The 15,848-nt window shown below is 39.6% G+C and overlaps 1 protein-coding gene across 8 annotated transcripts in view; it reads left to right on the top strand.

Moving 5' to 3' along the window:
* The window catches only part of PEAK1 (pseudopodium enriched atypical kinase 1), a 319,482-nt gene that overhangs the window by 287,426 nt on the left and 16,208 nt on the right, over positions 1–15,848 (top strand). For all 8 annotated transcript variants that reach the window (XM_046008373.1, XM_046008372.1, XM_046008371.1 and 5 more), the window contains one exon: positions 2,293–3,038. In XM_046008373.1, coding sequence (XP_045864329.1) covers positions 2,293–3,038 — 746 coding nt within the window. The remainder of the gene's footprint in view (positions 1–2,292; positions 3,039–15,848) is intronic.

Genomic DNA, 15,848 nt, shown 5'->3' with positions numbered 1-15,848 from the left:
TCTTGTCTGATTACTGTGGCTAGGATTTCCATTACTGTGTTGAGTAAAGGTGGTGAGAGTGGACATCCTTATCTTGTCCCTGATCTTAGAGGAAAAGTTCTTAGTTTTTCACCACTGTGAATGTTGTTACCTACGGCTTTTTTATATATGGCCTTTATTATGTTGAAGTATGTTTCCTCTAACCCAACTTTGACAAGTGTTTTTATCATGAATGAATGTTGAGTTTTGGTAGATGCTTTTTCTGCATCTATTAACATAAAGCATACGATTTTTTTATGCTTTGTTTTGTTGATATGGTGTTTGTGATTGATTTGTGAATAGTGAACCATCCTTATATCCCCAGAATAAGTCTCACTTGAACATGGTGAATAATTTTTTATTGTTCAATTCAGTTTGCTAATATTTTGTTGGGGATTTTTGCATTTATGTTTATCAGGGATATTGGCCTGTAGTTCTCTTTTTTTTGTGGTGTCCTTGTCTGCTGTTGGTATCAGGGTGATACTGGCCTCGTGTTTGTTTGTATTATCATGTATTTGGAAGCTTTCCTTCTTGTTCTATTTTTTAAACTAGTTTGAGAAGAATAGGTATTATTGCTTCTTTAAATGTTTGGTAGAATTTACCTGTGAACCCATCTAGTCCTGGACTTTGTTTGTTTGGGATTTTTTTTTTTTATTACCAATTCAATTTCATTTTTTCTTTTTTTAAAGATTTTATTTTATTTTTTTGACAGATAGAGATCACAAGTAGGGAGAGAGGCAGGCAGAGAGAGAGAGAGGAGGAAGCAGGCTCCCTGCCAAGCAGAGAGCCCGATGCGGGGCTTGATCCCAGGACCCTGGGATCATGACCTGAGCGAAAAGCAGAGGCTTTAACCCACTGAGCCACCCAGGCGCCCCAATTCAATTTCATTTTTTGTAGTTGATCTGTTCCGATTTTCTATTTCTTCCTGATTCAGTTTTCAAAAATCATATGTTTCTAGGAATTTATTCATTTCTTCTAGGTTGTTTAATTTGTTGGCATATAACTTTTTGTAGTATTCTCTTATATTCCTTTGTATTTCTGTTGTGACAGTGTTACTTCTCTTTTGTTTCTGATTTTATTTGGGTTCTTTTTTTTTTTTTTCCATAATGAGTCTAGCTGAGGGTTTATCAATTTTCTTTATCTTTTCAAAGAACCACCTCTTGGTTTCATGTTTTCTTCCTTTCTTTCGTCTTTATGCCATTTATTTCTGCTCTGATCTTTATTATTTCCTTCCTTCTACCCCTTGGGTTTTGTTTGTTCTTTTTCTAGTCCCTTTAGGTGTCAGGTTAGGTTTGTTTTTGTTTTTTGTTTTTTTTTTTTTAATTCAAGCTATTTCTTATTTCTTGAGGTAAACCTTTATTGCTATATATTTCCCTCTTAGAACTGCTTTTGCTGCATCCCAAGGATTTGGATTGTTATGTTTTCATTTTCACACATCTGCATTTTATTTTCTTATAAGTGCAAATGCTAGAAAGGAAGCAGAGTAATTGGTCCTATAACTAGGGCTTGTAAGAGATGTCCAAAAGTAGTATTGCTCAAATCACAGTTTATATATCCTCCAAAATAAAACAGAATGGTAAGAGTTTGTGAAGGATGTTTGGAACAGTAATTGACTGTTCATATAAATTGTTCCCCTTATCCCAATCACAAGAATTTATACATAAACCAGTTTAAGACCAGTGCTAGGATCCATCTCCATAGTGAAATAAAATAGCATGGTTTATGAAATCATATTCATATGTGTTGGATTGAAAATGACAGATGATAAATACAATATGGTGCAACTTTGGAACAAAGTTCAAAAAGCAGAATGGTATCTTCTGAGCATCAGTCTAGTGGTCCCATTGCTAGTTTCAATTGTTTTTTAAAATGCTTCCAAGTATTTTTCTTAATCCACAAATGCTTTCATCTCTACTCTGACACAATAAAATTATTTGAGTGTCTGTCACTCTTTCATATTCAGCACCCTTGGAGGCAGGAGTAGAGCATCTCAATTCTTTTTTCTTTTTTCTTTTTCTTTCTTTCTTCTTTTTTTTTTTTTTTAAACAAAGCCCATTACCTTCTTCTCTGGCACGGAAATGCTGAGACATTGTTCACATTTTTTTTGCTCCCAACAACCAAGTCTTTGGTTGCTTTTCTTCAACCATTTTGAAGTAAGGCATTGACTTCTTATACTCTCATGACCACATCGCTTGTTCATCCTTGAGTTTCAATTATGTAACAAGAATAAAAACTTAACTATTATTTTTCTTTCTTTCTTTTAAAACAATACAGGACAATCTAGAGCAGCCATGATACCACCCAAGCATCCACGGCAGCCTAAGGGAACTTTGGATGATGGCATTGTCTTCAGTGAGAAAACAGACCAAGAAGCACCTAATGCTTCCCAACCTACGCCACCCCCACTGCCAAAGAAAATGATCATAAGAGCCAATACAGAGCCAATCCCCAAAGACCTCCAAAAATCCATGGAAACAAGTCTTTGTGTAATGGCTAATCCCACCTATGACATTGACCCCAACTGGGATGCCAGTAGTGCTGGCTCTTCCATCAGTTACGATCTCAAGGGACTGGACATTGAGTCTTATGACTCCTTGGAAAGACCTTTGCACAAGGAGAGACCTGTCACCTCAGCAGCAAACAGTATCTCCAGCTTAACCACTCTCAGTATTAAGGATAGATTTTCCAACAGCATGGAATCCCTGTCTAGCCGGCGTGGTCCCTCTTGCAGACAGGGACGAAGCATGCAGAAGCCACAGAGACAAGCACTTTATCGAGGACTTGAGAATCGGGAAGAAGTTGTGGGTAAAATTCGAAGCCTTCATACAGATGCCTTGAAGAAACTGGCTTTAAAATGTGAAGACCTCTTCATGGCTGGACAGAAAGACCAACTCCGTTTTGGGGTGGACAGCTGGTCAGATTTCAGACTAACCAGCGACAAGCCATGCTGTGAGGCAGGTGATGCAGTTTACTATACAGCTTCATATGCAAAAGATCCACTTAATAACTATGCAGTCAAGGTAAGAAAATATTATTATAAATCTGATTTTAATCTTACCCAGCACACTGTTATTGGGATGGGTCTGGTTCTTCTTTCCCGCATTCCTCCATTCAGCAAAAAGTTACTGATCATCTATCTACCTTACACCAGATATTATAGTAAGCTGTGACTATTTTCAGAGGCTACTTGCACAAATACGTGCCTTCCACTCTGTTTCTGTCTTTATTCTCTAACAAATAAGAGACCTTTGTCTGCCCCTATTCTAGGACTCTTCTGCTTCTTGGAGAAATATTTTTATAGAGAAAAATAACCAGTATTTGTTGATGTGCCAGGAACATTATTGGTGTTACATAATTTGATCTTTATATTAATTTTATGAGATTAAGATCTTTTTATCTATTGGACAGATGAGAAAACTAAAGCTCAGACAGGTGAGCTGATTTGGTTAGGATCACACCCCTAGCAATTAGGAGAGATGGGATTTAAACACAGATCTCTCTGATTCCATAGCGTGCACCTTATCCATTTTGTCACATATTAATTTCTTAACTGTATATTACTCATTCCAGACAAATCACTTCTTCAAGAAAGCTAAAACTCTTAACATCAAGAATTCTTGTCCAATTACATTCACTGTAAATAATGCATAATTTTCATCAGTGTAATAAAGCATGGGCTTTGTTTACATTTCCAATTCTTTTGTCTCGAGGTATTTTTTTATTTCTCTTGATTTCTTCTTTGACCCATTAGTTGTTCAGTAGCATGTAGTTAAATCTCCACAAATTTATGAATTTCCCAATTTTCCTTGTATATTTAATTTCTAGTTTCATAGCACTGTGATCAGAAAAGATGCTTGATAAAATTTCAGTCCTCTTAAATTTATTAAGTCTTGTTTTGTGGCCTAACATATGATCTCTCTTGGAAAATGTCCCATGTGCACTTCAGAAGAATGTATATTCCTTTGCTTTTGAATGGAATGTTCTGTATGTATCTGGTAAGCCCATCTGGTCTATTGTGTCATTTCAGGCTGACGTTTCTTTGTTGATTTTTTTTGTCTGGATGATCAATACATTGATGTAAGTCTCCTACTATTATTGTATTGCTATCAATTTCATCCTTTAGGTCTGTTAGTGTTTGCTTTATATATTTAGGCCCTCCTATATTGGGTGCATAAATAGTAACAAATGTTGTAGCGTCTTGCTGGACTGATCCTTTTATCATTATGTACCTTCTTTGTCTCTTAATGCAGTCTTTGTTTTAAAGTCTATTTTGTCTGATATAACTATTGTAGCTTTCTTTTGGTTTTATATGGAATATCTTTTTTTGTCCTTCACTTTGAGTCTGTATCTGTCCATATATTGAAAGTAAGTCCCTTTTAGACAGCATATAGATGGGTCATATTTTTTTATCCATTGTGTGTCTTTGGATTGGAGTCTGTGTCATATTTTTTTATCCCATCTGTGTCTTTGGATTGGAGAATTTATGCATTTACATTTGAAGTAATTATTGATAGGTTGTGCTTTTGTTTATTTCTTTGTTTATTGTTTTGGGGCTGTTTTAGTAGGTCTTCTCTCTTTCTTCTCTTGATCTCTTCCTTTGTGGTTTCTTTCTTTCTTATTTTTTTAAAAGATTTTATTTATTTATTTGACAGAGAGAGAGATCACAAGTAGGCAGAGAGGCAGGCAGAGAGAGAGGGGGAAGCCGGCTTCCTGATGATCAGAGAGCCCGATGCGGGGCTCGATCCCAGGACCCTGACACCATGACCTGAGCCGAAAGCAGAAGTTCAACCCACTGAGCCACCCAGGCGCCCCACTTTGTGGTTTCTTTAGTGGAATGCTTATATTCTTTTATCTTTTGTGTTTTTTCCTTTAGGGTTATCATGAATTTACATATAACAACTTACATCTGAAGTCTATTTTAAGTTTGTTACAACTTAAGTTTCATTCCATTGTAAAGTTCAAAATCATTACTCTTCCATCCACACATTTTATGGTTTCTTTTTTATTTTATGTGTTTTGATGTCACAGTTTACATCTTTTTATTTTGTGTATCCCTTATTGTTATGATCATAGTTATTTTTACTATTTGTCTTTCAGTCTTTATACTAGCTTTATAAGTGATTGATCCACTAACTTTACTATATGGTTACCTTTCCAGTGATATTTTTTTTAATATGTGTTCTTGTTACTTGTAAAGCCAGTTTAGTAGTGGTTTTTGTGGGTTTATTTGTGTATGTGGGGTTTGTTTTGGGTTTTTTTTTTTTTTTTTTTTTTTTTTTTTAGTACTTTGAATATACAGTACCACTCCCTTCTTGCTTGCAAAGTTTCCGCTAAAAAAATCTACTGAGAGTCTAATGGGGGGTTTCCTTGTATATAACAGGTTGTTTTTCTCTTGCTGTTTTTAATATTTTCTCCTTGTCTTTAACTTTTGACATTTTAATTGTCTTGGTGTGGTTCTCATTAGGGTTCCTCTTATTTGGAGCTTTCCAGGCTTCCTGGATCTGGATGTCTGTTTATTTCCCCAGGTTAGGGAAATTTCCAGCTATTATTTCTTCAAATAAGATTTCTATCTCTTTCTCTCTCGTTTCTTTTTCTAGGAACCCTATGATGCAAATGTCTATTTGATATTGTTTTCTACATCCCTTAAGCTGTCTGCGCTTTTTTCTTTTTTGTTGGTTTCTGATGCTCTGATTCAGTGAATTCTACCACCTCATCTTTGAGTTGAGTGATCCTTTTTTTTGCTTCATCTAGTCTGCTATTGAACCCCTATAGTGTATTTTTTAAAGGTTTTATTTATTTGAGAGGGAAGGAGGGAGAGAGAGAGAGAGCGAGCGAGCGAGCATGAACAGGGGAGGGCCAGAGAGAGAGGGAGAGGGACAGGTAGACTCCCTGCCAAGTGGGGAGCCCAGCATGGGGCTCAATCCCAGGACCCTGAGATCATGACCCAAGCCAAAGTCAACCAACTGAGCCACCCAGGTGCCCCAGAACCCCTATATTGTATTTTTAAATTTAGTTACTGTATTTTTCAGTTCTGTGGCTTTTGTGTGATACTTTCTTATATTTTCTATCTCTTTGTTGAAGTTCTCTCTGTATTCATCCATTTTTCTCCCCAATTTAGTAAAGATCTTTTTGACCATTACTTTGAACTCTTTATCAGGTAAATTACTTTATTTCCATTTCATTAAGGTTCTTTTTCCTTGGGGGATTTTATCTTGTTTTTTCATTTGATACATATCCTTCTGTTTTTTCACATACTTTGAGTCTCTGTTTCCATACAGTAGATGATACAACCTCCTCTCTCAGGCATAAAGGAGTGGTCTCATGTAGATGAACTTTGTCATTCAACCCTGCCCCAGCTCTGTTTCATCTCTCAAATTTGTGCCTGTTCAAGAAGGCTATTATATTTTTAATAGCTCCCAGTAGTTGAGAATATGCCAAGACCTAACAGTGTCCCAAAGGGGAGAGTCTCAGCACCTAAATTCAGGCTGACTAGAAGCCAGACCCTCAGGCATCCCCTTTTAAAAATATGCAAATATATACAGTCCTGTGGGCCTACAAGCACAAGCAGATCTGGAGGTACCCCTGGGAAGCAGTTACAGGCATCAGGGCTCTAGACAAGGGTCTCTTGTGTGATACTGGTGAGCTGGAGCAAAGCAGAGAGAAAGCACCAAGATGGTATCCATAGCCTCTGTTCCTTCAGAGCAGCTCCCTAGGGCACTTAATATGTGCCAGACCTGAAGTCTGCCCCTCAGGCCAACATTCCAGGACATGGAAAGTGGATTTCTTCACAGAAAGACTAAGAAGTGTGCCTCAGACCACTCTCTGTGCAGTGCCCTGGGAGTAGAAGCCTGCCAGAAACTGTTTCTCTGCCACAGTCCTATGGGACTCAGGAATGCAGGTTCCTGGCCACCAAAGCCAGGTGATCTAGGAACATCTTCTGCACAGCAGCCATATAACCTGGGACACCAGACAAAAACTAGGGCACCAGATGTGTATACAACTCCCTTCCAGGAGACCCTAGCACTCTGGAGCTTGGTAGAGGGTGAGTGGAAAGATAGCACCTTCTCTCTGAGGTATTTGGAAGCCCTAGTTAGTTAATAGGCCTCCTTCACAGAAAGGCCAAGCTCTCTTGGGGTCTGTTACCTATTGCTTTGCTCTGGGAGTGGTTGGTTTTTAAGAATTCTTTCTCCATTCGTTACAGTTCTGTGGGATCCATGAGCGTAAGCCTCACTGGCTGCCAGAACCAGATGATTTAGGGGTGTTGCCTGATAGTAATCACAAAATTGAGGGTGCCAGACAGGAGGATAAGCTTTTTTTCTGGGTGATACTTATCATTACAATCCCAGGGGACCAGAAACACAAACTCACCTGACCTCCAGAGCCAGGCAGTCAAGAAGCATCCACTAGATGATAGCTATAAAAATCAGGCCACCAGACACCCATAAAAGTTCCATTCTATGGAATACTGGTACCCTGGAGCCTGGCAAAGGGAGAGCATGAAGATGGTACCTGCTAGTCTTTGTAGGGACAAAGACAAAATGTTCCAGCTGGCTCCTAGATGTGTGTGTTATATTAGATGTCTGCCCCTCACACCGGTGCTTTAATATAAGCAGATGAGCCTCCTTCACTTTAAGTCCAGACACAACTGGCTGTTTCTTGGGTAGGGAAGTCCCAGCAGGTAGGCTTTTTAAGAGGGGTTTCTTTTTAAGACTGCTACATTACAGTCTTGTGGGTCTTGGGACACAAGCCCTGTTGGGTTTCAAAGTTAGATGTTTTGGAGGCTTGTCTCTCAAGTGTATGTCTTAAAGGTTGGGATACCTGATGTAGGTTTTAAACTCTTCACTCCTCAGGGAGAAGCTCCAGGTTTGAGTTCCCTCCCTGTTATGGGATGCTGCACCAGGGGTGGAGTTTATGGCGAGATTGTGTCCTATTCTCTCCTACCAATGTCGATGTGATTTTCCTCCTGTTTACCCATGTGTAGTCATCACTCAGCCAGCCTTTGGATTTTTTTAAAGAGGAAATCGTTCCATATGTGGCAGTAGCCTCAGTGTATCCATGGGAGGAGGTGAATTCAGGATCTTCCTACCTTGCCATGGGAAACTGGAACCCAATAAAGAATGGACTTCAAAGTCCAAAAGATCTGGGTTCAGATCCTGGCTCTGCTACTTAGTAGCTTTGTCACAAATTGCTACTCTGAGTCTCAATTTCCTTAGCTTTAAAAGAGGATAATAATGGTACCCATCTTGGGGCTGTTTGGCTAAAAGAGAATAAAACATCCCTGATAAGGGGCACGTGGGTGGCTTAGTCAGTGGTGTCTGCCTTTGGCTCAGGTCATGATCTCAAGGTCCCACGTCTGGCTCCCTGCTCAGTGAAGAGTCTGCTTCTCTCTCTCCCTCTGCCTCTCCACCGGCTGGTGCGAGCTCGCTCTCTCACTGTCTCTCGTGCTCACTCTCCGTCTCTCGTGCTCACTCTCCTTCTCTCTCTCTCAAATAAATAAATCTTTAGAAGACAAAAATCCCTGTAAGTGTTCACTCCTTTCACTCTCTAATAGTGTCTTCCCTAGGTTACTTTAAGAGCCTTAATTTCCTCCTCTTTCAGATGGTTACAGTGATAATCTGTGGGATTGGGGTTAAGATCAAGGAAGCTAATGCATGTGAGTTTTTAAAAACACAAAGTTCTAGGTAAACAGGTAATGTTCTTCTTCATTCCCATAGTCCCTTTTTATTGATTCTATTTTCTAGTTCAAAACCAATTAACATATCGAAATGATTTTTACATGTTAATTTGGCTTAGAAAGACCAGATGGTGTCTTAGTAAATTAATAGATAAGGTAAACAATCAGCCTTACCTGTCTATCACGACAGAATACATATTTGGACCAGACCTTCAGCTGCTCTCTGCAGTTACAGCACCCACACCACTTAACTGTCTGTTGGCGCTGGCAGAGTGACCCTAGGCCCCAGCCCACACTTTTTAAATTAAACTGAGGGATAGACTGCAGAGAGGGGAGCTGGATTCTAGTTAATGCATTACTGTTGAGTCTAAAAAGGCCTTTTGAGATTCTCTGTAGCACTCAAGAGCTGTTAAGTCAATTGGGGTTATGGTGCCTCATCTATCTTGGGCCTTTATTGCTACAAGATCGCCAATGCAGGATGAGTACCTATTTCAGAATGGGGCATTGAACTATCTGTTCTTTCAAAACAATTGAGAAGTAGGGCTTGACTAACTTTATGTATTATTGCCGTGCAATCTTGTCTCTTTCCCAAATCAATGGCCTAGTATTGATTTCTTTGCTTGTAATGATGCAGAAGCAATCTCCAAAGAACAGGTGGCGAGTGGTTATATACTGGGAGTTGTTGGCAGGTTTGGGAAAGGATGTTTTACACTAAATGGTGAATATAAGTGTCTATTTGGAGACCCTCTGGGTGTTTGTAGAAGTACCCAATTGATTGTGCAACCTTAGAGGAATAAACTACCAGGACACTGTGAACCCTACCTTTGCAGATGTAAGCAAAAGGGAACAGCAGTTGGCTCACACAAACAAGTTTTTACTGTTTGTTTTCTTAAAATATCCCTTCCCATACTAATGGAATATAGAGTAGGCTAACAGGTGTGATTGTCTCTTGAAGAGACTAAAAGGTCTTTAAAATTTTGCAGAAGGAAATCGGTGCTAGAATTTAGCAATTTGAACGCCAAAGGATAACGCCCCTTTAATTGCCAAGTCTGTTGCAGTGATTGAGTACTAAGATCGTTACTTTGGGTGTTGTCTTAGTTTGCTCAGGCTGCTCTAACAAAATACCATAGACCGGGTGGCTTAAACAATAGACATTAATTTTGTCACAGTTCTGAAGACTAGAAAGTCCAAGATAAAGGTTCTGGCTGATAAAATTTCTAGTGAGAACTCTCTTTCTAGATTGTAGATGGCTGCCTTCTCCCTGTGTCTTTAACATGGCCAAGGGAGCGATAGAGGCTCTCTGTTGTCTCTTCTAATCCATATCAAGGCTCCTCCTCTATGACCATTTCACCTTAATTACCTCTTTGTAGGCCCTATCTCCATCTATGGTCCAATTGGGGATTAAATTTTATGTTCCAGGACTCAATTTCCAATGTGGGGGGGGGGGGCAATACTTCCCACATAGCACCAAGCAATTCTTGGACACCAAAAGGGTGTCCTGCAACTCAACTCAATTCAACTTATCTATCTAGAGATGGCACCATATCTCACAGGTCAAGGGTTCAATCTACCTGTGCCCCTCCACAAACATCAGATACCGGTCACAAGCCCAGGTTGTTGCCTGTGCTTCTGACCAATGGGCTATAAATCGGAGGTTCCCACAAACCCCTGCTTGGGTTCAAATAATTTGCTAGATCATCTCACAGAGAAACATCTTACTTAATAATCACTAGCTTATTAGAAAAGGATATAACTTGGGGCCCCTGGGTGGCTCAGTGGGTTAAGCCTCTGCCTTTGGCTCAGGTCATGATCTCAGGGTCCTGAGATCGAGCCCCCCATTGGGCTCTCTGCTCAGCAGGGAGCCTGCTTCCCCCTCTCCCTCTGCCTGCCTCTCTGCCTTCTTGTGATCTCTGTCAAATAAATAAATAAAATCTTTAAAAAAAAAAAAAAAAGAAAAGAAAGAAAAGGATAGAACTCAAGAACAGCCAGATAGAGGAGATGCATAGAACAAGGTATGAAGAAAGGGTACAGAACTTCTATGTGCACCACACTCCCCAAATCTCCATGTGTTCACCAGATTGGAAGCTCTTCAAACTCTATCCTTTTGGGGGTTTGTGGCGACTTCATGATTGATTAAATCATTGGTGATTGGTTATTGATTCAACTTCCAGGCATTCTTCCTTTCCAGAGGAGGTTGGAAGTCCCAAGGGGCTGCAAATTCCAATGCTTCAATCTTGTGCTAGGGCTACAAATTCCAACACTTCAATCATGTTTGTGGTTGGTTCCCCTGGCAACAAGCCCCCATCCCTAAGTGGGATCCAAAAATCACTTTATTAACATAACAAGAGACACCTTTGTCACTCTCAATACTTATGAAATTCCAAGGGTTTGGGTTGCTGTGAGTCAGGAACCATGAATGAAGACCAAATATATTAGAGAAATATATATATTGACCTTGTCTTATAAATCAGACTATCTCAGTGGTTAGCACTTCAATGTATGAATTTTCAGGACTCAGAATTCAGTCTGTAGCATTCTGCTCCTTACTCCCCCAAATTCATGTTATAATCACATGCAAAATATATTCAGTTCATCCCAATAGGCCCAAAGGTCTTAAATCATTTCAGCATCAACTCTAAAGTCTACAGTCCAAAGTCTTATCTAAATATCACTTAAATCAGGCATGGGTGTAACTCAAGGTCTGATTCATCCTGAGGCGGATTTCCTCTCTAGGCTAGGACCCTATGAAACTAGACAAGTTATATGCTTCCAAAATATAGTGGTGGCCAAAAAAGAAAACACTAATTTGAAAAGATCTGTGTACCTCTGTGTTTACTGCAGCATTATTTACAATAGCCAAGATATGGAAAGAACCCAGGTGTCTATCAATAGATGAATGGATAAAGAAGGTGTATATATACACGAATGGAATATAATGGAATATTATTCAGCCTAGAAAAGAATGAGATCTTGACATTTTTAAAACATGGATAGACCTAGAGGGTATAACGCTAAATGAAATAAGTCAGACGGAGAAAGATAAATATCATATGATTTCACTCATATGTGGAATTTTAAAATCAAAACAAAGGAACAAATGATAAAAGAGACCCCCCCAAAAAATCCTCTTAAATACAGAGAATGAACTGGTATTTGCCAGAGGGGAGCTTCATGGGGAGATGGGTGAAATAGGTAAGGGGAATTGAGAGTGTACTTGTAGTGATGAGCACTGCGTACTACATAGAATTGTTGAATCATTATATTGTACACCTGAAACTAATATAACACTATGTTAATTATATTTCAATTTTTTAAAAAAATGCAACAATGCAATAAGATAGTCCCATTCTGAAAGGGAGAAGTCAGAAGGAAGGAAGGGGTGATGGATCCCAAGCAAGTCCAAAACCTAGGAAGATAAATTCCATTAGATATGAAGGCTCACAGATATCCTTTTTGATTAAGCACTCTACCCTCCAGGCCCACTGGGGTGGCAGCATCGCTCCCATGGCTCTAAACACCCTGCTCCTTTGGCTCTTGGTAAGGGCCCTGCCTACACTGCCCTCTGTGAGGGGCCATCTACATGGCTCCCTGCTAGGGTAGCCTACCCCTGAAGTGCTGGTCATCCTGGCTTTCCAAATCTGGAGAGGCAGCCCTACCCTTTGAAACCCAGGAGGAAACAGCCTTATCTCTTAGGTTCGTGATGGGAGTAATAAGCCTGACAAATGCTAAAACACCCTCAGGGTCATTCTTCCCTTTCCTTAAAGAATAGTGCCCTTTCACAGCTGAATAGCTCTGTGGACTAGTCCTGTAGAATCCAAGAAGTCCAACAGCTTTCCTTCATTCCATCCTGCTTTCTCTTTCCCTTAAGCTCAAACTGGCAGTGTCTTTGCTGGGAGAATCCTCTTTCTATTTCTGGCTTCTCCTGAGATGACTGATTAAGTCCATGAGTCACACCCCTGATCTCTTTAGATAAATGGCTGTTCAACGGTTTTTTGTGTTTTTTTTTGTAAGATTTTATTTATTTATTTGACAGAGAGAGATCACAAGTAGACAGGCAGGCAGAGAGAGAGAGAGAGAGAGAGAGGGAAGGAGGCTCGCCGCTGAGCAGAGAGCCCGACGCGGGACTCGATCCCAGGACCCTGAGATCACGACCTGAGCCGAAGGCAGCGGCTTAACCCACTGAGCCACCCAGGCGCCCCTGTTCAACGGTTTTTAGAATTATTTTTAGGGGGCACCTGGGTGGCTCAGTGGGTTAAGCCTCTGCCTTCGGCTCAGGTCATGATCTCAGGGTCCTGGGATCGAGCCCCACATTGGGCTCTCTGCTTAGTGGGGAGTCTGCTTCCCTTCCTCTATCTCTGCCTGCCTCTCTGCCTGCTTGTGATTTCTGTCTGTCAAATAAATAAATAAAATCTTAAAAAAAAAAAGAATTCTTTTTAGAACTAGCTTTATTGTTTGTTGCAGTATGGATAGGCTTAGAATTTTGCAGATCTTCAAGTCTTGGTTCCTTTTTGCTTAACAATTCCTTCTTCAATTTCTGTCTCCCCTTTTGCATGTATACTATAAGCAGTTTGGAGGAAACAAGCTGCTCCTTCAACTTAGAAGGAACAACTGCTTAGAAATCTCTCTGCCAAATATACAATTACATTTCTCACAAGTTCTGCCTTTCTTAAAATACTAGAACAGCTTAGCCAAGTTCTTTGTCATTTGTTTTTTAATCAGTTCTCTTATTTTCTAATAGCATGTTCCTCATATCTGTCTGATTCGTCACCAGAATCACCCTTAATGTTCATATTTTGCAATAGTCTATTCATGATTATCTAAGCTTTTTCTGTCATGGATCTCAAAACTCTTCCAGCTTCTATCCAATTCCAAAGCTGCTTCTACATTTGTGGGTATTTGTTACAGTAGTACTCCACTTCTCAGGACGCAAATCTTAGTCTGCTCAAGCTGCCATTACAAAACACCACGGACTGATTGGATGGCTAGACAGCAGAAATGTCCATTCTCCCAGTTCTGGAGACTCTCCTCCTGGCTTGTAGACAGCTGCCCTCTCACTGTGTCTTATGTGAGGGGTGAGAGCGAGGGAAAGAAGAGTACAGTGCATTTAGGGGTTAAGGCTTCAACATACAAATGTAGGGAGGACACAGTTCAGTCCATAGCATTATTCTGTTTTTCATTCAACAGCTTTAGTAGTTCTATTGATCTTAAACTAAAAGACATCACAACACATAATAAGAGTTGATTTAGAGTAAGCTGACACAGGTCCAAATTCTGAATCAGTCTCTGTGTATCTCCAAGTAAGTCAGGTAACCTCTCTTGGTTATTATATGAATGGATACTAACTGCTCTACCTACCTCATAAGATTGTTATACCGCACATATGTTAATGTGCTGAAACTCCTTTCTAAACTATAAAGTATGTATAAAATTATGCATTATTCTTATTAACAGTAATGGAAAATTACTGCTCAACATTTTTTTTAGATCATTCATTATTCTTTAATATTGGGTACTGGTCTGAGTGTATCTAGATAGTTCTGCACTTACATGCTTTCTTTCTCATTACTTCAAAGATGTAAACATTTCTCCTTAAAATCATGAGAGAAAGCTACTAAATGCTAGCATCCTCAAGAATATTAGCACTGCCCCAAATTGGTAACAAACTGAGAGTCTGATATTAAGGAAAAATTTAATAAATTATAGTAATGTCCAATGGAATGTCTGTGGCCATTAAATAGTAATTGCGAAGACCCTATAAAATCGTGGAAAACATTTTTGGGTAAAACATCACATGGAAGTAGCAGAATACCAAATAGTATGATCATAACTTTTTAAAAATTCACCTGCAAAATGGTAATATGCAATTAATGGCTATGTTAGAGTAGTGATAATTATAGGTGATTTTAATTTTGTTTTTTTAAATATAGTTTTTTTAATTTAAATTTTAAATTAAATAATGTTTTTTATATAAATGTTTTTTTAATTTAAAAAAAAACAATGACTTGGAGATTTTAGATCATTTGACACTGAGCTCCTTGAAGGCAGGTATCCTTAGTTATTGATCCCTGTAGTTTCATCCTCTAGCACAAATTATAAATACTCCTATTTCATGCTGCGCAGCCGTGCACACACTGGTTGCTCTCTGGACTGCGCTTCTGGGAAGAGCACGGTCACATCCAGGTGACCTATTTCAGTACCGCCTGAGGGTCCTCATTGGAACCATACTTTCCTCTGCCGCATCCCATACCTACAAAATCAGAGTCTCTGGCAGTGAGGCCTGGGAAACTGCATTGTTAGCAAACACTCTGGGTGGTTCCTGCACAGAATTTGAGGACTATTGACATAGTGGTTAAGGATTTGGGCTTTTAAGTCAGACAGACCCAGGTTTAAATTTGTACTTTAACAATTTAGTAACTATGATAATTTGGTCCAGTTACATGCCTTTTCTAAACCCAGTATCTTTATCTGTAAAATGGAGAAAATACATCATTCTTAAAGCCATTGTGAAAAATCACAGGAGTCCGTATGTACATAGTGATTGATGTATATAGTGCTCTTAGCATCCTTTGGCACAAAGAAAGCATTCAGTAAATGGTACATATTTATTCCTCCACTCTCTTCTCCTGTACCTAGAAAGCTCCTGTTTTCTTAAAGAACCCAGCTCTGTGAATTTTCTTCTCTGATGTTCTGAGAACATGTTGACAGCTCTTCTCTGTGTACCCACTCTGTGCTCAGTGGATTTCTCTATCATTGCACGATCATGCTACAGTTTTACAATTCTACAACAGTACTATTATACAATTAAAGTCACATGCCTCCCCTCCCCACTGTTACACCTGAGCTTCCCCATGGCAGAGACCATAGTTTATTAATATTTGTATCCTTGTTACCCTGTTGATCTAATATATTTAGCATCAGATAGCAATATATACTATCCAAAATAGTACCATGTACATAATGGGCATTCAGTAAGTACTTCTTGACCTTTCAGAAAACATTTACTGTTTAAAAAATTATGATATCTGGGGGCGCCTGGGTGGCTCAGTGGGTTGGGCCGCTGCCTTCGGCTCGGGTCATGATCTCGGGGTCCTGGGATCGAGCCCCGCATCGGGCTCGCTGCTCGGTGGGGAGCCTGCTTCCTCCTCTCTCTCTGCCT

This window comes from Meles meles, chromosome 6 (genome assembly GCF_922984935.1).
Source record: "Meles meles chromosome 6, mMelMel3.1 paternal haplotype, whole genome shotgun sequence".
NCBI classification, from domain to species: Eukaryota; Metazoa; Chordata; class Mammalia; order Carnivora; family Mustelidae; genus Meles; species Meles meles.
This window is presented reverse-complemented; position numbering and strand designations above follow the sequence as displayed.